We start from the raw sequence: 18,615 nt of genomic DNA on the forward strand, positions 1-18,615 counted from the left end.
GCCATCCAATCATCTCATCCTCTGTCATCCCCTTCTCCTCCTGACTTGAGTCTTTCCCAGCATCAGGGTCTTTTCCAATGAGTCACATCGGGTGGTCAAAGTATTGGAGCTTCAGCTTCAGCATCAGTCCTTCCAATGAGTATTCAGGACTGATTTCCTTTATGATAGACTGGTTCAATCTCTTTGCAGTCTAAGGGACTCTCAAGTCTTCAACACCACAGTTCAAAAGCATCACTTCTTTGGCGCTCAGCCTTCTTTGTGGTCCAACTCTCACATCCATACATGACTACTGGAAAAGCCATAGCTTTGAATAGACGGACCTTTGTTGGCAAAGTAATGTCTCTTCTTTTTAAAACGTTGTCTAGGTTTGTCACCAAAGAGCAAACATCTTTTAATTTCACTCACCATCTGCAGTGATTTTGGAGCCCAAGAAAATAAAATCTCTCACTGTTTCCATTGTTTCCTCATTTATTTGCCATGAAGTGATGGGACCGGATGCCATGATCTTCATTTTTTGAATGTTGAGCTTTAAGCCAGTTTTTTTACTCTTTAACCTTCATCAACTGGCTCTTTAGTTCCTTTTCACTTTCTTCCATAAGGGTGGTATTATCTGCATATCTGAGGTTACTGATATTTCTCCCAGCAATCCTTATTCCAGCTTGTGCTTCATCCAGCCCAGCATTTCTCATGATGTACTTTACATAGAAGTTAAATAAGCAAGGTGACAATATATAGCCTTGATGCACTCCTTTTCCAATTTGGAATCAGCCATCAGTCCGCTGTTTCATGTACAGTTCTAACTATTGCTTCTTGACCTGCATACAGATTTCTCAGGAGGCTGGTAAGGTGGTCTGGTATTCCCATCTCAAAGAATTCTCCAGTTTGTTGTGATCCACACAGTCAAAGGCTTCAGCCATAGTCCATTAAGCAGATATTTTTCTGGAATTCTCTTGCTTTTTCTGTGATCATAGGGATGTTGGCAATTTGATCTGTGGTTCCTCTGCCTTTTTAAAATCCAGCTTGAACATATGGAATTTCTCTGTTCATGTACTATTGAAGCCTAGCTTGCAGAATTTTGAGCATTACTTTGCTAGCATGTGAGATGAATGCACTTGTGCGGTAGTTTGAACGTTCTTTGGCATTTCTTTGGGACTGGAATGAAAACTTACCTTTTCCAGTTATATATATATAAAGAAATACATACTTTAAAAAATGAAGAATGAAAAAAAAAAAAAAAGAATGAAGAAAAGGGTGGTAAGGGAAGTGGCACATGATTTCTGAGTGCCAGACCAGCTAGAACCCATCTGCCCTGTAGGCTACCTCTTTGCCACCAGTCAGTGGTCCCTGGGGGCCTACAGGGATTCCAACTTCAGCCATTCAGATTGTGCCCTCAGTGGGAGCTGTTACTGAGGGAAACCTGACTGTGATGCTTCCGGGTATCTGTGCATTAGCAGTGAACCAGAGGTGACATTCTGAGGGGTCTCTGCTCAAGTTAGCAGGCTGAGGCAAATGGCCTGTTAGAAGTTAAGTGCAAGTGCAGGGAGAGGATCCCAGGTCCACAGCTTCTGAGCACTTTCCTCTGTGCACTAGACCCCAGCCTGATTCTTCCAGAGCGGTACCATAAGGAGCAAAATCTCGGCAACCAGACAGCTTGGGCTCAAATCCTGGCACATGAGGTCAGAGAGTGAATCAGGTAGGTTTTTCTCATTTGCAAAATGAGAATGTTGATAATAACAGTATCACTTTCATCGGGCTGATGTGAAGATAAAAGTCACTCAATTTTTTAGAACAGGGCTTGTCCTGACTTAAGTCAGTTGATTGTTACTTGTGTGCTGAGTTCCTCAGGTGTCACCTTATGTAATACTCATATTGGTCTTAGGAGAGGTGCTAGCTAGTATCACTCCAAGGTTACAGACCAGGAGGCAAAGAAACAGCGGTTAAATACGCAGTCCCAGATGGAGATCCACACTTAAAACGCAGCTGTTCTAGAACCCCAGGAAACCCTCTGAATCAGCAAACTAGAGAAAACAGACTAACCACAAGACAATGTGGTCATCGTTCATCTGTCTCTAGTAGTGCTGGCATCTGGAGGTGGACCTGTGACCCAACTGAAGAGCGGGTACTGCTGAGGGGCGGTTGGTGGGGAGAGAAAGGCATTTTAGGCACAGCACGGACCGTCTGTGGTTGAACTCGCACTCTCTGTATCTGCTACCTGGCCAGCTTTAGGCAGGAAAGGGAGGGAGCTGAAGCTGGAGTGGGGTGCGATCTATTTCGGCCGGGCTTCTGGGTTGCGCTAAGGAGCCTGAGTTTCATCTTGTAGGTACTGAGAGCTTGTAAGAGGATTTGACATTTAAGACTATTGTAGATTGTGAACCGGAAGGAAATCCTGGGGAATCCTCAAGGACAGGAGCTGCACCTACACCAAAGAGCCCTCCGGCCCTGGCTCAGCAAGTTCCACCAGCCCCGAAGCCTGAGAGCAAGCGCCGTGGTTCTCCCGTCTCTGAACTCGTAGCAAATTTCGACAGGAGAGTTGCTCAAACTCTCATAGGTCTAATTAATATGTCTACCAAGGCTGTCGGTCGGAAGCAAGAGAAGGGACTATACGTTCCAGAGCTGCGAGGGGCCCCCAGATCAGCCCCCACTCGGAAGGGACAGCGGGCAGGAGTCACTGGGCTCCGTCTGCACTCCCAACTCGGCAGCGTCCAGGCAGGGCTCCCGCCATGGGGGTGAGGAGCCAGCAACCGCCTTCGAAGACGCCCTAGAGTGGGGCTGTGTCCTCGCTACCGCGGCCGGACGCGGCTGGGACATGCGCGCGGCCGTCTCTGCAGCCATCGCGCTTTACGTTCCCCCCCTTCTCCGCTTCCAGACCCACTCGGCCAACAGTCTGGCAGCAGGGACTCCGCGGCGGCGGGGACCTCGTCTCTTTTGCCTCCCGAGTATTTGGGGGATGACTGGCAGTGGCCCTTCGGTGACCTCAGCGGTCGAAGATCTCGAAGCACAGGCGGCCGGGCGAAGTCTAGTCCGGAAGTGGACCCTCAGCGCCGCCAGTCTGAGCCCGCGTTCCCAGGCGGCCGCGGGGCGGGCTTTCCGGAGCGCTGTGCATTGTGGACTTTGTAGTCTCGCGGGGCCGGGCCCCCGCCTTGAGCGCCGTCCGGGAAGGCAGCTGGACTACATCTCCCTCCCGCCCGTGCGGTGTCGCGAGGCCGCCCGGCGCGAGGCGTTCGCGAGCGGAGAGTCTCCAAGATGGCCGCGTGGGGAAGGAGGCGTCTCGGCCCGGGCAGCGGCGGTGGCGGCGCTCGAGAGAGGTGAGGCCCGGGCTGCTCCCCGCGAGCGGTTTAGGGCGGGAAACCGGCGGGGCTCTTTGGACTGCAGCGCAGTCCCCGCCTCCGCCCCGGGGTTCGCCCCGGTCCGCCCACTGGCGCGCGGGGTCTCAGTTCCGGTCGACGCGGTCTCAGCGGGCGGCTCGGGGAGGGGTGATGGCTGGCTGGGCACTGCCGGGCCGCGGCGGGACCCGCCTGTATGCAGCGAGCCGCGCGGCGCTGGAGCCCCCGCCCGCCTGGCCGCGCGCGTGGTCTTCTCCAAGCTGCAGCGAGGAGTGGTTCTCAGGACGGAGAAGGGGAAGCTTTCTCAGGGAGCCGGTGCGGGCCGGACGGGACGGACCGCACGGGTACCGAGGGGCCTCAGCTTTCCGCGCTGTTGCTCTGGGCGGGGAGCTGACCGCTTTCCCCCAGGGGTGATCCTTGGGACTTTGGAGGCGTCTCCGTGAGCGCCCCTGCTGTGGAAGTCCTTTGCAGTGACCTTCCCTAACAAATGTGCGTGAGTAGGGAACCGGGGGCTTGATTCTTCCGAGGTGGATCTGGATGTAAAGGATTCATTTTTAGATGAGATTGGAGTAGTTCTCGTTTCGTGTTGAATTTACAGTTTTTGCTTCTGGAAAACAGTTTCAGCTTAGTAGAAGCTGTTGAGGCACCAGAAGTTTGGGAAAGGAGAGGTACTGGTAGAGTCACACGCTTTGTACTGTCCTGACCCTTCTGTAACTTGTGGGCTGGTGCGGCGGAAATCGGCAGGATCTCCGTGGTGTTTTGTTTTTTCCCCCAGTGAGGACTGTTAAACAGAAAAGTTGTATTTCCCACCCCCCCACCCCGCGCCTTTTCTCCCAACTACTCTGCGTTATTCTTTTTCTTTGATCGTTTGCACCACCTACTCTTTGCGGTCGCCTTCTGTTTGGTTGTGGTTTAGTTCGCTAAGTCGTGTCCCACTGTTGCGACCCCATGGACTGTAGCCTGCCAGGCTCCTTTGTCCATGGGATTATTTCCAGGCAAGAATACTGGAGTAGGTTGCCATTTCCTTCCCCGATCTAGGGATCGAACCCGGGTCTCCTGCATTGCAGGCAGATTCTTTACCAGCTGAGGTTAGTTGTGTTGATAGAACCCTCTAGCTTGCATTTTATTCTTGAGCCCAGAGTTATCCAGCCTTGTCTCTTCTGCACTTCCTCTTCCTTGAAGAAGCAGCAGTAAGTGGCCAGGAGGTACTTTTGTATTTCCAACTCCCACCCGGCATTTCTTAGATCGTACCATAAAAAGTTAAGGAGGTGATCACCTTACTGGATAGAAACAACAGAAAGGGCCAAATGGGGAGACCCAGACTTCATACAGGGCCGTGCCAGCAAAACAGAAGCCTTTACTGATCTAAGAAATTAAATGGGCAGGGGGGGCGTTCTCTTTCGTTTAAGACAAGTGTTAATTCAAAATTGAGTTTGCAAACCAGGATCCCAAAGGCTGAATCTAGTCCTTGACTCTGACCCTCAGTTTTTAAGAGAATTTAAGTTATCAGTGCTTGTAAATGGAAAAACTTTACATTAAAGTCCCCTTGGAAAGCTCTCATTGGCTCTCTTTGGTCAGAGCAGGTGCTCATCATTCCTACCTGACAGCTTGACTCATCGCAGTTACATGCCTGGTCTCCTTAAGTGTTTCCACTACACCCTTCGGCCTGAACAAGCAGGCTCTGCTTGTACGTGCATATGTTGTGTGTCAGCCAAGAATGGGGCGTCTAGTTTTGTGGTTTGGGTGGCACCATCTGCCCTCCTCCTAGATAACGTGGTGTGGCTGTGGGACCCCTCTGTTTGCTCTTCTGGAGGAGCGTTTGCTTGGGCCTGGTTTCCCTGAGCTGCATGCTGAGCAGGGGTGGAAACCTAACCCGCCCAGGCACACCTCCATTCCTGCTCAGTGGGTGGGAGGACTTTGGGGTGGGGCAGGCGGATTAACTGCCCACAGCATAGACTGAAGCCCAGGCAGACTGGAGGCTCTGTGGCTACAGTAGGCTGTTCATGGCGCTCTTAAATGACTTCGTTCCATGTCACATTCATGCTGACTCAGATTTCAGCTCTACACTGTAAGACCACTTTCCCAAGTTGTCTCACACCCTTCATTGGAATCTGGTTTATGCTGACACTCTAGGAAACATGGTCTGGTTTGGGGCATTGGCTGGAGCAGAGCAATGCTTTGGGCAGGCGTTCCAGATTTGCCCGTGGCTGCAAACTCCAAAGCCTGCCTTGTGCTTGAAGGCCCTGCTTGGTGCCCGACGGTTGGCAGGAGTTGCTGCTGTCATCTGTGTGTTAGTGGTTGTCCGGTTTAGAAGGCACAGTGTATGGGTTCTTGAGTCTAGAGCTGTGTTAATTCAGTGCCCACTTGTCATTTGCAGCAATTAGATCTAAATTAAAGTGAAAACTTCAGCTCCTCAGCCACAGTACTCACATTGCAAATGCTCAGTAGCCAACCATGGCTTGTGGCTCATGTACTGGATGGTGAAGATAGAGAACAGAAAAGTCAGCGATGGTCTAGACCAGGATAAGAGAGGGATGGAAGAAAAGGATGAGAGCCGCTTGCGTGTTTTAAAAGTTTGTTTTATTGAAGTATAGTTGATTTACAATGTTGTGTTAATTTTTTTTATTTTTTTTAAGAGAATCCCTAGGCTTCCAGTAGAAGCTGTTGGTCTGGACCATTTTAAAGTCTTTATTGAATTTATTACAAAATTGTTTCTGTTTTATGTTTTGTTTTGTTTTCTTGGCCATGAGGCATGTGGGATCTTAGTTCCCCTACCAGGGATCAAACCCAGATTGCCTGCATTGGAAGGCGAAGTCTTAACCACTGGACTACCAGAGAAGCCCCCCCCCCCCCTTTTTTTTTAGTGTTTATTTTTGACCGCATCAGGTCTTGGTTGTGGAACACAGACTCCTTCCTTGAGTTATGTGGCCTGCCTCTCTAGTTGAGGCACATGGGCTCAGTCGCTGCTTTTCCTTGGCTTCCTTGGCGCTTCTGTTGTGACTGATTCTGCTGTGAACATGGGTGCAAAAGTATGTTTGAGTTTGAGTCCTGCTTTTAATTATTTTGGATCTATACCTAGAAGCAGGATTGCTGGATCATATGGTAGCTCTATTTTTTGAGGAACTTCCACACATTTGCCACAGTGGCTGCTCCAACATTCCCATCAGCAACGCATATGTGGGATCTTCCCAAACCAGGACTTAAACCTGTGTGCCCTGTATTGGGAGGTGGATACTTAACCACTGAACCACCTAGGAAGTCCCAAACTGGCCTTTGAGTCCACAGCATAGGATTTTACTGATTTCCTTGGCTCCTGAGGAAGTGATTTGGGGTTTGCCAAAAGTGGGTTTTCCTAGACCCCAGGGAGGTGGGGGAGGGGAGGGTTGGTGAAGGCCACTGCCTGGTGTGGTCACATGACCCCATACTTCCTGGGTGGGAAGCAACTTCGTTAATAGTTTTTAACAATATATTAGTTTAATTTTTACAATAATTTAAGTTTTTCAGCCACAGATGCACTAATTACTGTAATTTTCTCCCCTTGTCACTCTTTTTTTTTGCTGTGCTGGGTCTTCGTTGCTGCACGCTGGCTTTCTCTAGTTGCTTCTCGTGGTCTTCTCACTGTGGTGGCATCTCTTGCTGGGGAGCACAGGTTCCAGCGCAGGCTCAGTAGTTGGTGCACCAGCTTAGTTGCCCCACACATGTGGGATCCTCCCAGACCAGGACCTTGCATTAAGAGGTAGATTCCTAATCACTGGACCACCCAGGAAGCCCTCGTCACTCCCTTCCGAAGTACTTTCCCTGAGTCTGTTGGGAACCTGGCACTTTGAGGCCCGGGGCAGGGGCAGAGGGTGACTGTGATGAAGATAGTCACAGCCCTCAAGGAGCTTTGCGTCACCTCCTTCTGTGTTTGAGCTGAGTACAGGAGCCCAGGGTCACTCCAGAAAAGGTCCCTAATGCAGTTCCCTGTCCTGGTTCAGTTCACCTGGCTCCAGCATGACCAGAAAAGATGGGTTTCAGGGCCAGTGGCCACTTTAGTGGAACAGGGACACAGATCGCAAGACTGTGAGACCACCTTGGCCCCGGGAGTGGAGGCCTCTTTGTGGGGCCCAGGAAGTTGCTGGAGCAGGAGGGGTTCCTTCCCCTCAGCTGGAGGCCTCGGCCTATCTGGTCTCCTCTACCCCAAGAGATACAAAGCTACTGGTTTAAGAAAAACTTTATAAAACTTTATCATTATAAAAGAAATGTGTATTTATTTTTTGTTTTTGAAAAGTACAGAAAACTATGAAGAAAAATAAAATTAAAAAAAAATACCTGTTGGGCCACCATCCAAAGAAAGGCCATGATTGGCCTTTCTCATACATCATCTTTAATGCTTTCCAGCAGGTATCTTGTCTTGGAGTTATAAAAATTGTATGTTAAATCCATCAAAAGTACCTCTCTAACATGTGAAAAGTTACAAACTTGTGGGGCCCTGGAGGCATGAGGCTGAAGGAAGAAAGCAGCCCCAGCACATGTGCCCTGCGATGCCTTCCTACCAAACGCCCAGAAGAGGCAGGTATGGAGTTGGGAAGTCGGCTGGTGATTGCCAGGAAAGGGGGTCATGGGGGATGGGGAGCAGTGGGGTTACTCTCTCAGATGAGGAAGAGGCTCTAAAACTGATTGTGTGTTAACTCAGTGACACTTAAGTCAGTCGAGCCACTGACTTGTGCGGTGGAAGTTGGTGAACCTATTTCAGTAAAAGCTGTTACGTAGGAAGCACTAATCAGAACTACCATGAGATGCCACCTCACACCCACTGTAGGGCTATTATTGAAAAACACGGAAAACAAAAGTGTTGGCAGGGATGCAGAGAAAAGAGAACTCTTGTGCACTGTTGATGGGAGTGTAAATTGGTGCGGCCACTATGGCAGTGTGGAAGTTTCTCAGAAAATTAAAAATAGAGCTACCATATGATCCAGCAATTCCATTTCTAAGTATATATCCACAATAATTAAAAGCAGGGACTCAGACATATTTTTACACCTATGTTCACGGCAGCTAGAAGGTGAAACCTACCCGTCAACCATGGATCGGTAACAGAATGTGGTCAACCGTGGATCGGTAACAGAATGCGGTCTCTACATACAAGGGAAAATGAAGGAAATCCTGACACATGCTGCGATGTGGATGAGCCACAAGGATATTATGCCAAGTGGAATAAGCCAGCTGCTAAAAGAAGTATCACGTGGTTCCACCTATACGAGGCCCTGGATCAGTCAGATTCATGGAGAGACAGCAGAAGGGCAGCGTGGGAATTGTGGTTTAATGGGGACAGAGTTTTAGTTTTGCAGGACAAAGAAGTTCTGGAGATTGGTTGCCCAACAGTGTGAGTGTACTTAACCTTACCGAACTATATACTTAAACTGGTTAAGAGACTAAATTTCCTGTTAATGTATTTTACCATAATTTAGAAAAGATCAATAAACCAAGTGCTAGCATTTCCCTGGCCACACGTCCCTCCCTGCAGACAGCAACCACCTCACTCCTAAACCCTCCATCATCTCCATGACGACATGTGTGTGTGTGTGTGTGTGTATGTGTAAGACACTTACTTGGCTCTGTGTGCTTCTGATTATGTATGTGTCTCTTTCTCTGCTCTTGTAAGGGGTCTTCTGCTCTCACCAGACAGTACTGCTTTGAACATTGTTGTGCAACCCTGACTTTGGGAGGAGTCTCCAGACTTTGGGGGTTCCATGCCTGAGGTTCCTGTAATCCCAGGTTCCTTTGAAACTGGCTTTGTGATGGTGTGGGGTCTGTCCTATGGGTTCTTCGTGGGGGCCCCAGGATGCCTTTGATGACTGTTTCCTGGGTGCTGCCGGGGCTGATTCAGATGAGGAGAGGGGAGACCAACTGGCTGGAAGCAAGATAATCAGCCCCTGACCCCGAAGCAGCAGGCGCCTGGCAGGCCATGCTGTGCACTGGCCAATCCCATTAGTTCCACAAAACCTACTGGATTCAGAGGGTTCCCAATCATGAAGTAAAATTGGCTCCTTTTCTTCCTGGAGCCGCTCTCCTGCTAAGTCTCAGGTCTTGCATCTGCTCAGAAGCATCCTGTGCGTGTAGAAGCAAGCGTTTAACTCTTACAGAAACGCACTGAAGATGGCCAGCTGCAAACACTGTTCTATGCTTGACTTTTTCACTTTACTTTGAAGGCTTTTCCATTATCAGCCTGCTCTCAGATTTGTTTTTTAATATGGACTCCTTTTACTGTGTTCTCTTACTGTTCATTTCTCACCTTCAACAAAATGAAAAAATATAGTCCCTTAGTAAGGCTCAAAGGATCCCAGTTAGCTATTGTTGTCGTTTTTAATTTGCCTTTGTGTACAGGGTTCAAGTTGGCTGGTGATGCTGAGATGATTCAAGGTAACCCTCTAAGTGTGTTCTTTCCTTAGTTGGGTTACTTTTGACCCAGAAACACAGCAGGCTGCCTGCAGTGGGCACTGGGGTAACCAGGCTTGGTGGCCATGGCCCCTGGCTTCTGAAGCAGTAGTCTCTGTCAGCTGGGGGACTAGCTGGATCTGGGGGTCTAGGCAGGGTGGAGGGCACCCCAGCTGAGGGTGTGGGTGCTGACCACGGGGTGGGTCCTCTGAGTGAGCGGCTCTTGTAGGTCTGTGTGGATCTTGTACTTGTCCCCATCCCTGCACTGGACCTGTTTCTCTGGGTGTTGCAGTCTGTCCTCTCCTGAGGGTAAAGAGGTTTGACTTCTGAAGCAGAAGTAGTGGTGAGCCCAGGATGGCATGCCTTCGGGGCTGGCTCCCAGCCTGCTGTGTGAGAGGGCCCCTGGGAGGGTTGGTTCGTGATGATGGACAGGAGTCCACAGGAAGACCTGGGGGCTCCAGGCGGCCACAGCGGGTGATCGCCTGGTCCACACCCCCTCAACCGGGCCGTCCTGACTGCCCCTGTCCACTGACTGTTGCTCTCTGTCCTGTCTGGGCTGAGCCAGGAGCCTGGAGGGACCTGTGGCACACGCACCAGTCAGTGGGGATGGCCTTGCCCATCATGTCTGTGGGAGGAGCCAGGGAAGCCTTCCTCCAGGGTGGGTGCTAGCTCAGCCAGAGAGGTGAAGGCCAGGGAGCTGGGAAGGGCTGGGTGAGCAATCAGGTGAGGGTGGGGCCTGCCCACTGACATGCCCCCGAGATGGAACAATCTGTTCAACTGATGCTTTCCTGTTGGGCCTGTCTTGTCACTGCACTTGGGGTGGCCACAGTCTGCCAGGCAAGCAGAGCACTGCACTCAGGTAGATCAGGGTTTGGGCAAGAATGCTCTGTAATCCCGACCTTGTCCCTGCGTCTGGCTCTCAGTGCTGCAGAGGGACTCAGTGGCCAGAAAGCTCCACTTGGATTCCGACAGCAAGGCCTTACCACCAGAACCCCCTCTGTGGGTCACCAGGGTGTACAGACCCCGCCCCGCCCTCCACGAGCTCCTCTCCCGCTGCCTGGCTGACTGGCTCGATTATGAACTTGAGAGCACAAAGGAGATCCCAGGCCAGGATGGCTCCTCTGAGACTGAGGTCATGCCTCATAGGTTTGCTTGTCTGCTAAGGAACTGAGTCCCACCTGGAGCCTGTCTCCTTTCTGAGTTAAAAAACCAAATGGGGAGACTCCAGCAACGCCCCAGAGGAAGACCGTCTCTTCCAGGTTCATTGATGTCGGTGGTTCAGCTCATTAACTACCTAGAAAGGCTGCCCTGCTAACTGGACCCTGTAGCCAGTGCCTGGGAGTGTCCCATCCCCAGGGGACGGCTGTTTCCCACACACACAGTTTCATGGGGGCCTGTGACTTCATTGAGGGGCTTCCCCGAGCCCAGCTTAGTTACAGTTAACTATTCCAGGATAAAGAGCCCCCCTGCCTAACTCCCGGAGCCTGGTGGCGCCTCCTCACCCTCCCCCTGCAGCCTCAGGAGAGCATCAGGCCCACTGTCCATCCACCTGGAAGGAAGCTCTGCCTCCTGAGTGTGCACACTTGTTTGCTTGGGTAGCTTTTCCCACCACATCCCCGGGGAGCATGACCAGAGGGGCACCAGCGGTCAGCTCCCCATCGCCCCTCCATCCTCCCAGAGCTCTGCCTGACAGTCGGCCTCTGCTGCCCTGAACACACAACTGTTTCCCGCTTCAAAGGAAACACTGACCATGGAGATTCTGGGGTGACCTCACTCCACACGCCTTCCCTGGTCCTGATGTGCACGGTCGCTGACTGGGAAGCTGAGCCCTGTTCCCAGTGGCCTTTGGGTATGTGCGGGGTGGTGGGAGGCTTGCCTCTGTATCTCTGGGTCACAGAGCAGCCACCAGTGCTTAACTGTCCCCTTTTTCTCCTCATCTCTCCTTCCTAAGGGTGAGCCTGTCGGCCACAGACTGTTACATTGTACACGAGATCTACAACGGGGAGAACGCCCAAGACCAGTTTGAGTATGAGCTGGAGCAGGCCCTGGAAGCCCAGTACAAGTACATCGTGATCGAGCCCACCCGCATCGGCGACGAGACAGCCCGCTGGATCACCGTGGGCAACTGCCTGCACAAGACCACCGTGCTGGCGGGCACCGCCTGCCTCTTCACCCCGCTGGCGCTGCCCCTGGATTACTCCCACTACATCTCCCTGCCCGCAGGCGTGCTGAGCCTGGCCTGCTGCACCCTCTACGGCATCTCCTGGCAGTTCGACCCCTGCTGCAAGTACCAGGTGGAGTACGACGCCTACAGACTGTCCCGCCTGCCCCTGCACACACTCACCTCGTCCACCCCGGTGGTGCTGGTCCGGAAGGACGACTTGCACAGAAAGAGACTGCACAACACGATAGCGCTGGCGGCCCTGGTGTACTGTGTCAAGAAGATCTACGAGCTCTGCGCGGTATGACCGCGCCGCGCCGCGCGGCGGCCAGGCTGGGGAGGCATCTGGCGTCACGGCTGTTATTTTAAAGAAATAACAGGTGACAAGCGCACCAAGGGTTTTCTCAGCTCGTCACACTAAGACGTGGATTTCCACCACCAAGGGGCCTGCGGCTGTGGAAGTCCCACTGGGCAGCAGGATGTGATGGAAGCGAGGCTCCGGAGGGGGTGTGGATGCGCTTGGGGGTCGTTAAGTGTGTCATTTAACTGTACCATCCAGAGCCAGCCAGAGGCTAGTGACCATTAAAATGATGAGAATTTCAGCTCCAGGTGTCTGCTCTCTCGTGACGGCCCTGGTGGGAGCGTGCAGGCAGCAGGAGTGGGCACCACTTGCAGCAAGAATAAGCCTCTCACCCGGCAGGCCCAGCCCCTCCTGGAGGAGCCTCATGTCTCACCTGGGCCTTGGTTCAAGGAGCGCTGCTCGGGTGAGGCGGGGCAAGGCCAGGCCTGCCAGTCTCTGAGTCTCTGCTGAGTTTGCCCAGAGAGCTGGGGCCTGGGGTCTCTTGTCCAGGTTCTGATTTAGGAGAACAAACTAACGCCTGTGTTTTTTTTTTAAGCATCAAGGCTGTCCTGCTGTGGACCCTGAGTTCAACCTGCTGCCCCAGGCTGAGGGAAGACTCCCCTCGTCTTCCACCAGAGGGGGCCCTGCCAGCCCAAGACTCTGCTCAGGTCCCACTGAGGGCACATGTGTGAGTGACACCTGGAGTTTCAGAGAGTCCCTCGGGAAGGTCAGATACCAGAGTGAGAAGGGGTGCTTGGGGCGACGGGGCCATTTGTTTACCGGGGGAGAGCCAAACATTTTAGAACAGTTAGAGAAACTCTGACTTAATTCCAGGAGGCCTGGGAGAGCTGGGTGGCATATGGTCCACAGGTAACCTGGCAGTGATCTGGACCTCGTGTCCACCACGCATCGCCCACCACCCACCTGAGCCTGTGGGGTTGGAACGGGGTGGGGGCCAGATCTGGAAAGGGAGCCTGGCTCTGCCTGCAGACCAGACTGGGGGGAGGTGGCCAGAGGCAGACAAACAGCAGCCACCTCAGGGCAGCTGAGCAGAAGCTGTCACTGAAACAAGCCTGGTGCAGGAGGGCAGCTCCCATGCACTGAACAACGGGGAGGCCAGTCACATGCTGACCATTTGCTTGTTGACCAAGACAGTGGGGGTCCCGTAAACAGTGTGAAGGCCGCTGCCTCCTCCCTGAGAACCAGGTTCAGGTGACGTGAGGGTGTCTTCTGACCCTAAGATGCAGGGGCTGAGGTACGAAAGAGGCGTGGTTCTGCCTGCCCTCAGGGACCACAGATCCCAGGCTCCTTCCTTTATTTCATGTCCCTCCACCTGGAGGAAGCTGTCCTTCACCCTTCCTGGTTCCCACACGTCCTCTGAGTTCCCGTCCCCCGCCAGCAGGCCTGGCCAGGGGTCTGCAGGGGAAGCATGTCTCCCTCCTTCCCCACCCATGAGGCAGAAGTCCAACACAGTCCCCATGGAGCAGCGACTGCCCCACCTGCCCACCAGGACAGGCACTAACTGTGCTTGGACTTCCGTTCCTTCCTGGCCCGGGAGGCCATGAGTCTGAAGAAGAGCCCAGGAGCCAGAGTTCGAAGGTAAACAGCCAGGGAAGGCATCGGGTCGGCCAGCACCACATCCTTCTTCTTCTTCCCCAGAGCAGCCAGGATGTCTTGGGCCACCTGCACAGGACTTCGGCCCTGGGCCGTGGTCTCATCCATCACTGAAATGGAATAGGAAACTCACTGAGTTTGGGGGCAGAAGCCTGAGCCAACTCTGGACACTTGGTCCCCCAGGGAGCTCTCCCAGGGGCTTGGCCAGCAGGTGCAGTGACTGTCCTTGCAGTCCAAGGAGGGAGGTGGACAGCTCAGAACTACGGTGCATAGCCAGGGGGTGCCCAGCAGATGCTCCCTCACTCCCTGACCTGGGGCATTTCAGCCAGTTGGGGCAACCAGTGACTAAGGGTGCTGTGCCAGGGCAGTGGGCCATGCAGGGGGCCAGGTGGGTGGGAGGGCTGCAGAGCACGCTGGCTGGAGAGGAGTGAGGCAGGTGGCAGGGCCCCTGTCTTGGGTGTATCAGGGTGGCAGGCAGGAAGGAAGCCTTGGTTTGTTTTGTGGACCAGAGGTCAATGCAGGGGCACAGGATGTTACTTTTTCCCTTATCACTGGCGAACTGTGCCCACAAAGCAGGAACAGCAGGCAGAGGGGAGGCCACCCGCAGCCACGGTGGTGCCTGGCTTCCTCTCCACCATCAACACAGAATAGTAGGTTTCTGGTGGCTGCTCGTTTTTAAATGCCACAGAGGGAATTTTTAAAAAAGATGCTTGGGACTTCCCTGGTGGTGCAGTGGTTAAGACTGTGTTTCCAGTGCTGGAGGCATGGGTGCAATCCCTGTCAGGGAACTAGATGCCACAAGTCACGGGGTGTGGCCGCCATCCTGGGAATAAATGCCTATGAACCTACCCAGCCCCGTGCTTCTGTACGGCTTCTGCTGCCTTGCTGAATGAGGGGGCTGCTGTCCTGGGCATAGGTGGTCTTGGTTCAGGCTTGGCCAGAAGGCCCCTGCTGAACACCCAGCATACTCCCAGGAGCATGTCCCAGGAGCATGTCCCAGGAGGCAGGCCCCGAGCAAGCGCAGGAAGGCAGCTCATGTGGGTCCACCAGCTGGGGAGGCAAAAGCCAGCTGGTCCTGGTTGGCCCCACCTGCTGGCTGGGCCTTGCCGATCGGGCCACTAGTGACTGCAGGTCAGCTCTGTGCTGTCTTTGGCCTCTGCCTACCCCTGAAGTCTTGTCCCCCCAACACTGCAGGGGAACCTCACGGGAAGAGACCCGGCCTGGTCACTTTAGCACTAACAGTGGGCTAGCAGGAGTCCTGTCAGCATCTCAGCAGAGGGCTCCCCCCAGCCCTGTTGTGGGCCTGTTCCCACAACTTCCTCCAGCCTGCAGGGTTCAGGGTAGAGATGGTTGGTGCTCAGGTCAGTCATCAGTATATATGACCGACCTCACAACGTCAGGTGGTTTAAACTGATACTCTGAATGAAAACTGCAAGATCATCAGGGAGCTTTCACAGAGGAACACACGCTGGGGCTTCACCTCCATACTTGGACCCGTCGGCTGTGACTGCATTAAGGGAGAGATTGGTGTGGATGTAGCCAGGACTGATGACCGTCACCTCAATGTCATGCTGCTCCACCTCAGCCCGCAGACAGTCGAAGAAGGCCTGGGTTGCGTGCTTGGAGGCCGCGTCTGCAAAGGTTGGTGACCAGGGAGGGTAGGATGATGCTGGTCAGGACCCTGAACAGGGGGGCATCAGGTCTCCCACTCCGGTTCAGGGAATACCCTGTGCGTCTTATGTACATGCACTCACTCACACAGAACACGACACAGCACGTATGGTCAAAGGTTCCTGGGCATTCTTGCTCCTGCAAGTTCTAAGTGTGAATTTAATCTATAAAGTTAAAAAAGTCTACTGTGTAAAACATTCAGATAGTTCAGAAGAAACTAAGAAAGTGAAAGTCCTCCTCACACCTCCCAGCGCAGTTCCTCAGAGGGGCCAGGCCACTGGTGTCTCATGTCGGCCAGGTCCCTGCACAGATGAGGACATGGCCACAGGTTGCTCCTATGGTCCGTGTTACTCATGCTCAGGGTTCTCTCTGTGTGGAAGGCTAGTTGGGTGCCTGCCGTGTGACTCAGGGTCATAGCCACAGAACAGGCTCAGCGTTGTTTCAACTTTCATCACTGAAAATGTCCAGGGATGCTCCCTGGCTGCATGGCAGCATGTGTGCAAACCCATGCCAGGCCTCACGTCTGTCTGTCAGTTCCCACGGGGCAGTCTCTAGTGTGGAAGAGTCCCCAGAGCTCCATGTGCTAGAGCTCCACGTGCTCACCTCCTGGATCCTCCCACCTGGCCTCACAACAGCCCGAGGGGACAAAGCCCCGCCCACACCCCACTTCACGACTGGGGAGCCCACTGCCTGTGGGTTGGCCAGTGTGCCTAGGAGGCACCACCTTGTCCAGCCTGGGGGTTATGAAACTTCCAGACCAAGTGTGACCTATGCAGTCACAGCTAAGAGGAGGATAAAATTCAGAAAGACCAAATCCAGTGATGTCTAGAAGCAACTCAGTACAAAGAGCACTGTGCACCGCCCCCCGCCCCCGAATGCCTGGTGTGGCCCCTGCTGTCAGCTGTGACGCCCACACGTTTCCTGAGGAAGCCACCCACGAGGCCAGGACAAGTATGGACACAGCATCCCTGGGCGTGTCAGGGCGTCCTGAGTGTGGCCGCAGGGGTGAGGGAGCTGGTGTGGACTCATGAGCCCCACAGCTGACCCTGGACACACGCACCAGAAGGAGCGCTGGGCTGCATCCAGTTCTGACGGGCTCCCCGTCCAGCTGAGGGTGCCATGTGGCTGTCCTCGCCAAGCTTTGCCCCTCCCCTCCACATGCCCTCTCCCCTCCATGCCCCCTCTCCTCCACATACCCCTCCTTGGAGCTGCCTCAGGCATCTGTGGGTGGGGGGCTCGGTTACAACAGAGTGTTTCCTTGCAGACGGTGAACCAAGGAACGCACTTACCAGGACAGTTTAGAGGTAATTGTGACATTACTTATAACATTAAACAAAAGTAGAATCTGCCTGCTGGTGCCCTGTGATGGTGCAGTCCCACCATCCTGGCACAGCTGTGCACAATGGCAGGTGAGTCTAAACTGAGGTCGAGCTGGCAGCATTCCCACTTTCTGGAACTAATCTTACTGAAACCCTCACAGTGAGTGAGTGCCCAGAGAGAAAAACACTGGAGGACGTGGCACACAGCACATCTGCTGCTGGCCACTGAGGAAGGCAGTTCCCTCAGGCATCAAGTCAACCCCTGAGTTACGTGACGCCCATCCATTCAGCAAGTAGGGAGCCGAGTGGAAAGACTGTCAAGCAGGATGATGGAAGCACAGAGCTGCACATAAGGGCCCCAGCGCTGCACGTCTCATCACATGCAGGAGAACTCTGGAGGCGTGTGCAGTAACCGGATGGAGGGGCAGCACCTGTGGGCTGATGGTGGTGGTGGCGCTGGGAGGGGCCTGGTACGCGGTCACACGTGGCGTGAGGAGCGTGGCTGGGACTGAGCCCAGGCTTCTGCTCAGGCACACGCCTCTCAGGTCCCCACACGCTCTGTGCTGAGCGCCCCTCTCATGTCTGAATTCTGGACCGGGAGCCTGCTGTCTTCACAACAAGAGTAAACAATGGGCGTGTGGGCAGGAGAAGTCTGGGCAGAAGCGCCTGACCGGGGGGAGGGAGCACTCACACGCGGATCGGAAAGGCAGGCTGATCTTGCCCTGGATGCTGCTGATCGCAACCACGTGGCCCTGGCGCCTTCTGATCATGGCAGGCAGGAGCGCTGTGGGGAGAGGGCAGAGGTCACCGTCGCTCACGTGGAGAGCCCGGGGAGGGCCACGTCTGAGAGTGCTCGGCCCCCTGTGCCCTGCTGTGAGAACCGTGGCAGGACATCACTGCCTCTGCTGTGCTCTGCCTGCACCCGGTAGGTCGCCAAACCCAGTGGGACATGGAGGCAACAACACAGCGCAGGCCCAGGCCCAGAAAAGCCAACCCTGAGTCGCAAGGGCAGCACTGACCCCAGGGTGGAGTGGATAAGACAACAGGTCCACAGGAAATGGAAACCATGCCAACCTGCCCGGCACTTCTCCCTTCTGACCCAAGGCCTTACCCTTTGTCAGAGCTACTGGGCCAAAGTAGTTTGTCTCCATCACTCTCTTGTCCACGTCTGGGCTGGTGTCCACAATGGCGCCTCGGTAGCTGATCCCGGCATTATTGATGAGCACATCCACGTGGCCAAAGCACTGCAGGATCTCGGAGGCAGCCCCTGCTATGGCCCCAGGGTCTGCGAGGTCGAAGGTCACCGTGCAAGGCTTGTGTGTCTGCACCTGGTCAAGTGCGACAGAAGCCAAAGGTACCTTCAGAGTGATGGTCTGGCCTGGCTCCTCATCGTGGGGGCAGCCTAGTGTGAAGGACAGGCTGCAGCACTTCCCTGAAGAACGTGGCCTGCCCGTCATGCTCACACCTGACCTGGGCAGCACTGTGGGCAGGGGTCACAGACGAGGTGAGCAGGGTCCCCTCCGCCCTGGGCCAGCAGGATGCTGTACACTGTCCCATGTTACAGAGCTGCTATGCCTCTCAGGCCAAGTCAGTTTATTCACAAAACATTTTTATGCACTCCTATGTGTCCAAAAAAGCAAAATGGCTGTCTGAGGAGGCCTTACAAATAGCTGTGAAAAGAAGTGAAAAGCAAAGGAGAAAAGGAAAGATATAAGCATCTGAATGCAGAGTTCCAAAGAATAGCAAGAAGAGATAAGAAAGCCTTCCTTG

The 18,615-nt window shown here is 53.8% G+C and overlaps 2 protein-coding genes across 28 annotated transcripts in view; one reads left to right on the forward strand and one right to left on the reverse strand.

Annotated features, from left to right (window-relative positions):
- The first annotated feature begins 16 nt into the window (after positions 1–16).
- On the forward strand, positions 17–12,503 carry TMEM11 (transmembrane protein 11). Of its 7 annotated transcripts, none has more exons than XM_086358326.1 (3): positions 17–3,305; positions 11,419–11,589; positions 11,692–12,503. In XM_086358326.1, exons 1-3 carry the CDS (start codon positions 2,807–2,809, stop codon positions 11,694–11,696), a joined length of 675 nt encoding a protein of 224 aa, XP_086214452.1. In that variant the 5' UTR covers positions 17–2,806; the 3' UTR covers positions 11,697–12,503. The 7 variants fall into 7 exon arrangements, with proteins under 7 accessions (XP_086214452.1, XP_086214448.1, XP_086214450.1 ...); XM_086358322.1 differs by lacking the exon at positions 11,419–11,589 and adding an exon at positions 8,361–8,688 and having other exon boundaries at positions 3,220–3,305; XM_086358324.1 differs by lacking the exon at positions 11,419–11,589 and adding an exon at positions 8,365–8,688 and having other exon boundaries at positions 3,220–3,305.
- Positions 12,504–13,513: 1,010 nt separating this feature from the next.
- The window catches only part of DHRS7B (dehydrogenase/reductase 7B), a 47,163-nt gene continuing 42,061 nt past the window's right edge, over positions 13,514–18,615 (reverse strand). For 10 of the 21 annotated variants that reach the window (XM_086358299.1, XM_086358303.1, XM_086358300.1 and 7 more), the window contains 4 exons: positions 17,957–18,173; positions 17,537–17,629; positions 15,336–15,488; positions 13,514–13,965 (listed from right to left, as the gene is read on the reverse strand). In XM_086358299.1, coding sequence (XP_086214425.1) covers positions 13,760–13,965; positions 15,336–15,488; positions 17,537–17,629; positions 17,957–18,173 — 669 coding nt within the window. In that variant the 3' untranslated portion in view covers positions 13,514–13,759. The remainder of the gene's footprint in view (positions 13,966–15,335; positions 15,489–17,536; positions 17,630–17,956; positions 18,174–18,615) is intronic. The other 11 variants (XM_086358315.1, XM_086358319.1, XM_086358316.1 and 8 more) reach the window with 2 other exon arrangements.

Source organism: Bos grunniens, chromosome 19 (assembly GCF_055505025.1).
Source record: "Bos grunniens cultivar Pamir isolate PY7600 chromosome 19, Bosgru_T2T1.0, whole genome shotgun sequence".
Classification (NCBI taxonomy): domain Eukaryota; kingdom Metazoa; phylum Chordata; class Mammalia; order Artiodactyla; family Bovidae; genus Bos; species Bos grunniens.

Coding starts and splice junctions, on each gene's coding strand:
- TMEM11 (XM_086358322.1), top strand. CDS start 8,432: ATGCGGTCTCTACATACAAGGGAAAATGAAGGAAATCCTGACACATGC. Junction 8,689..11,691: donor GAGATTGGTTGCCCAACAGT/GTGAGTGTACTT, acceptor CTCCTTCCTAAG/GGTGAGCCTGTCGGCCACAG.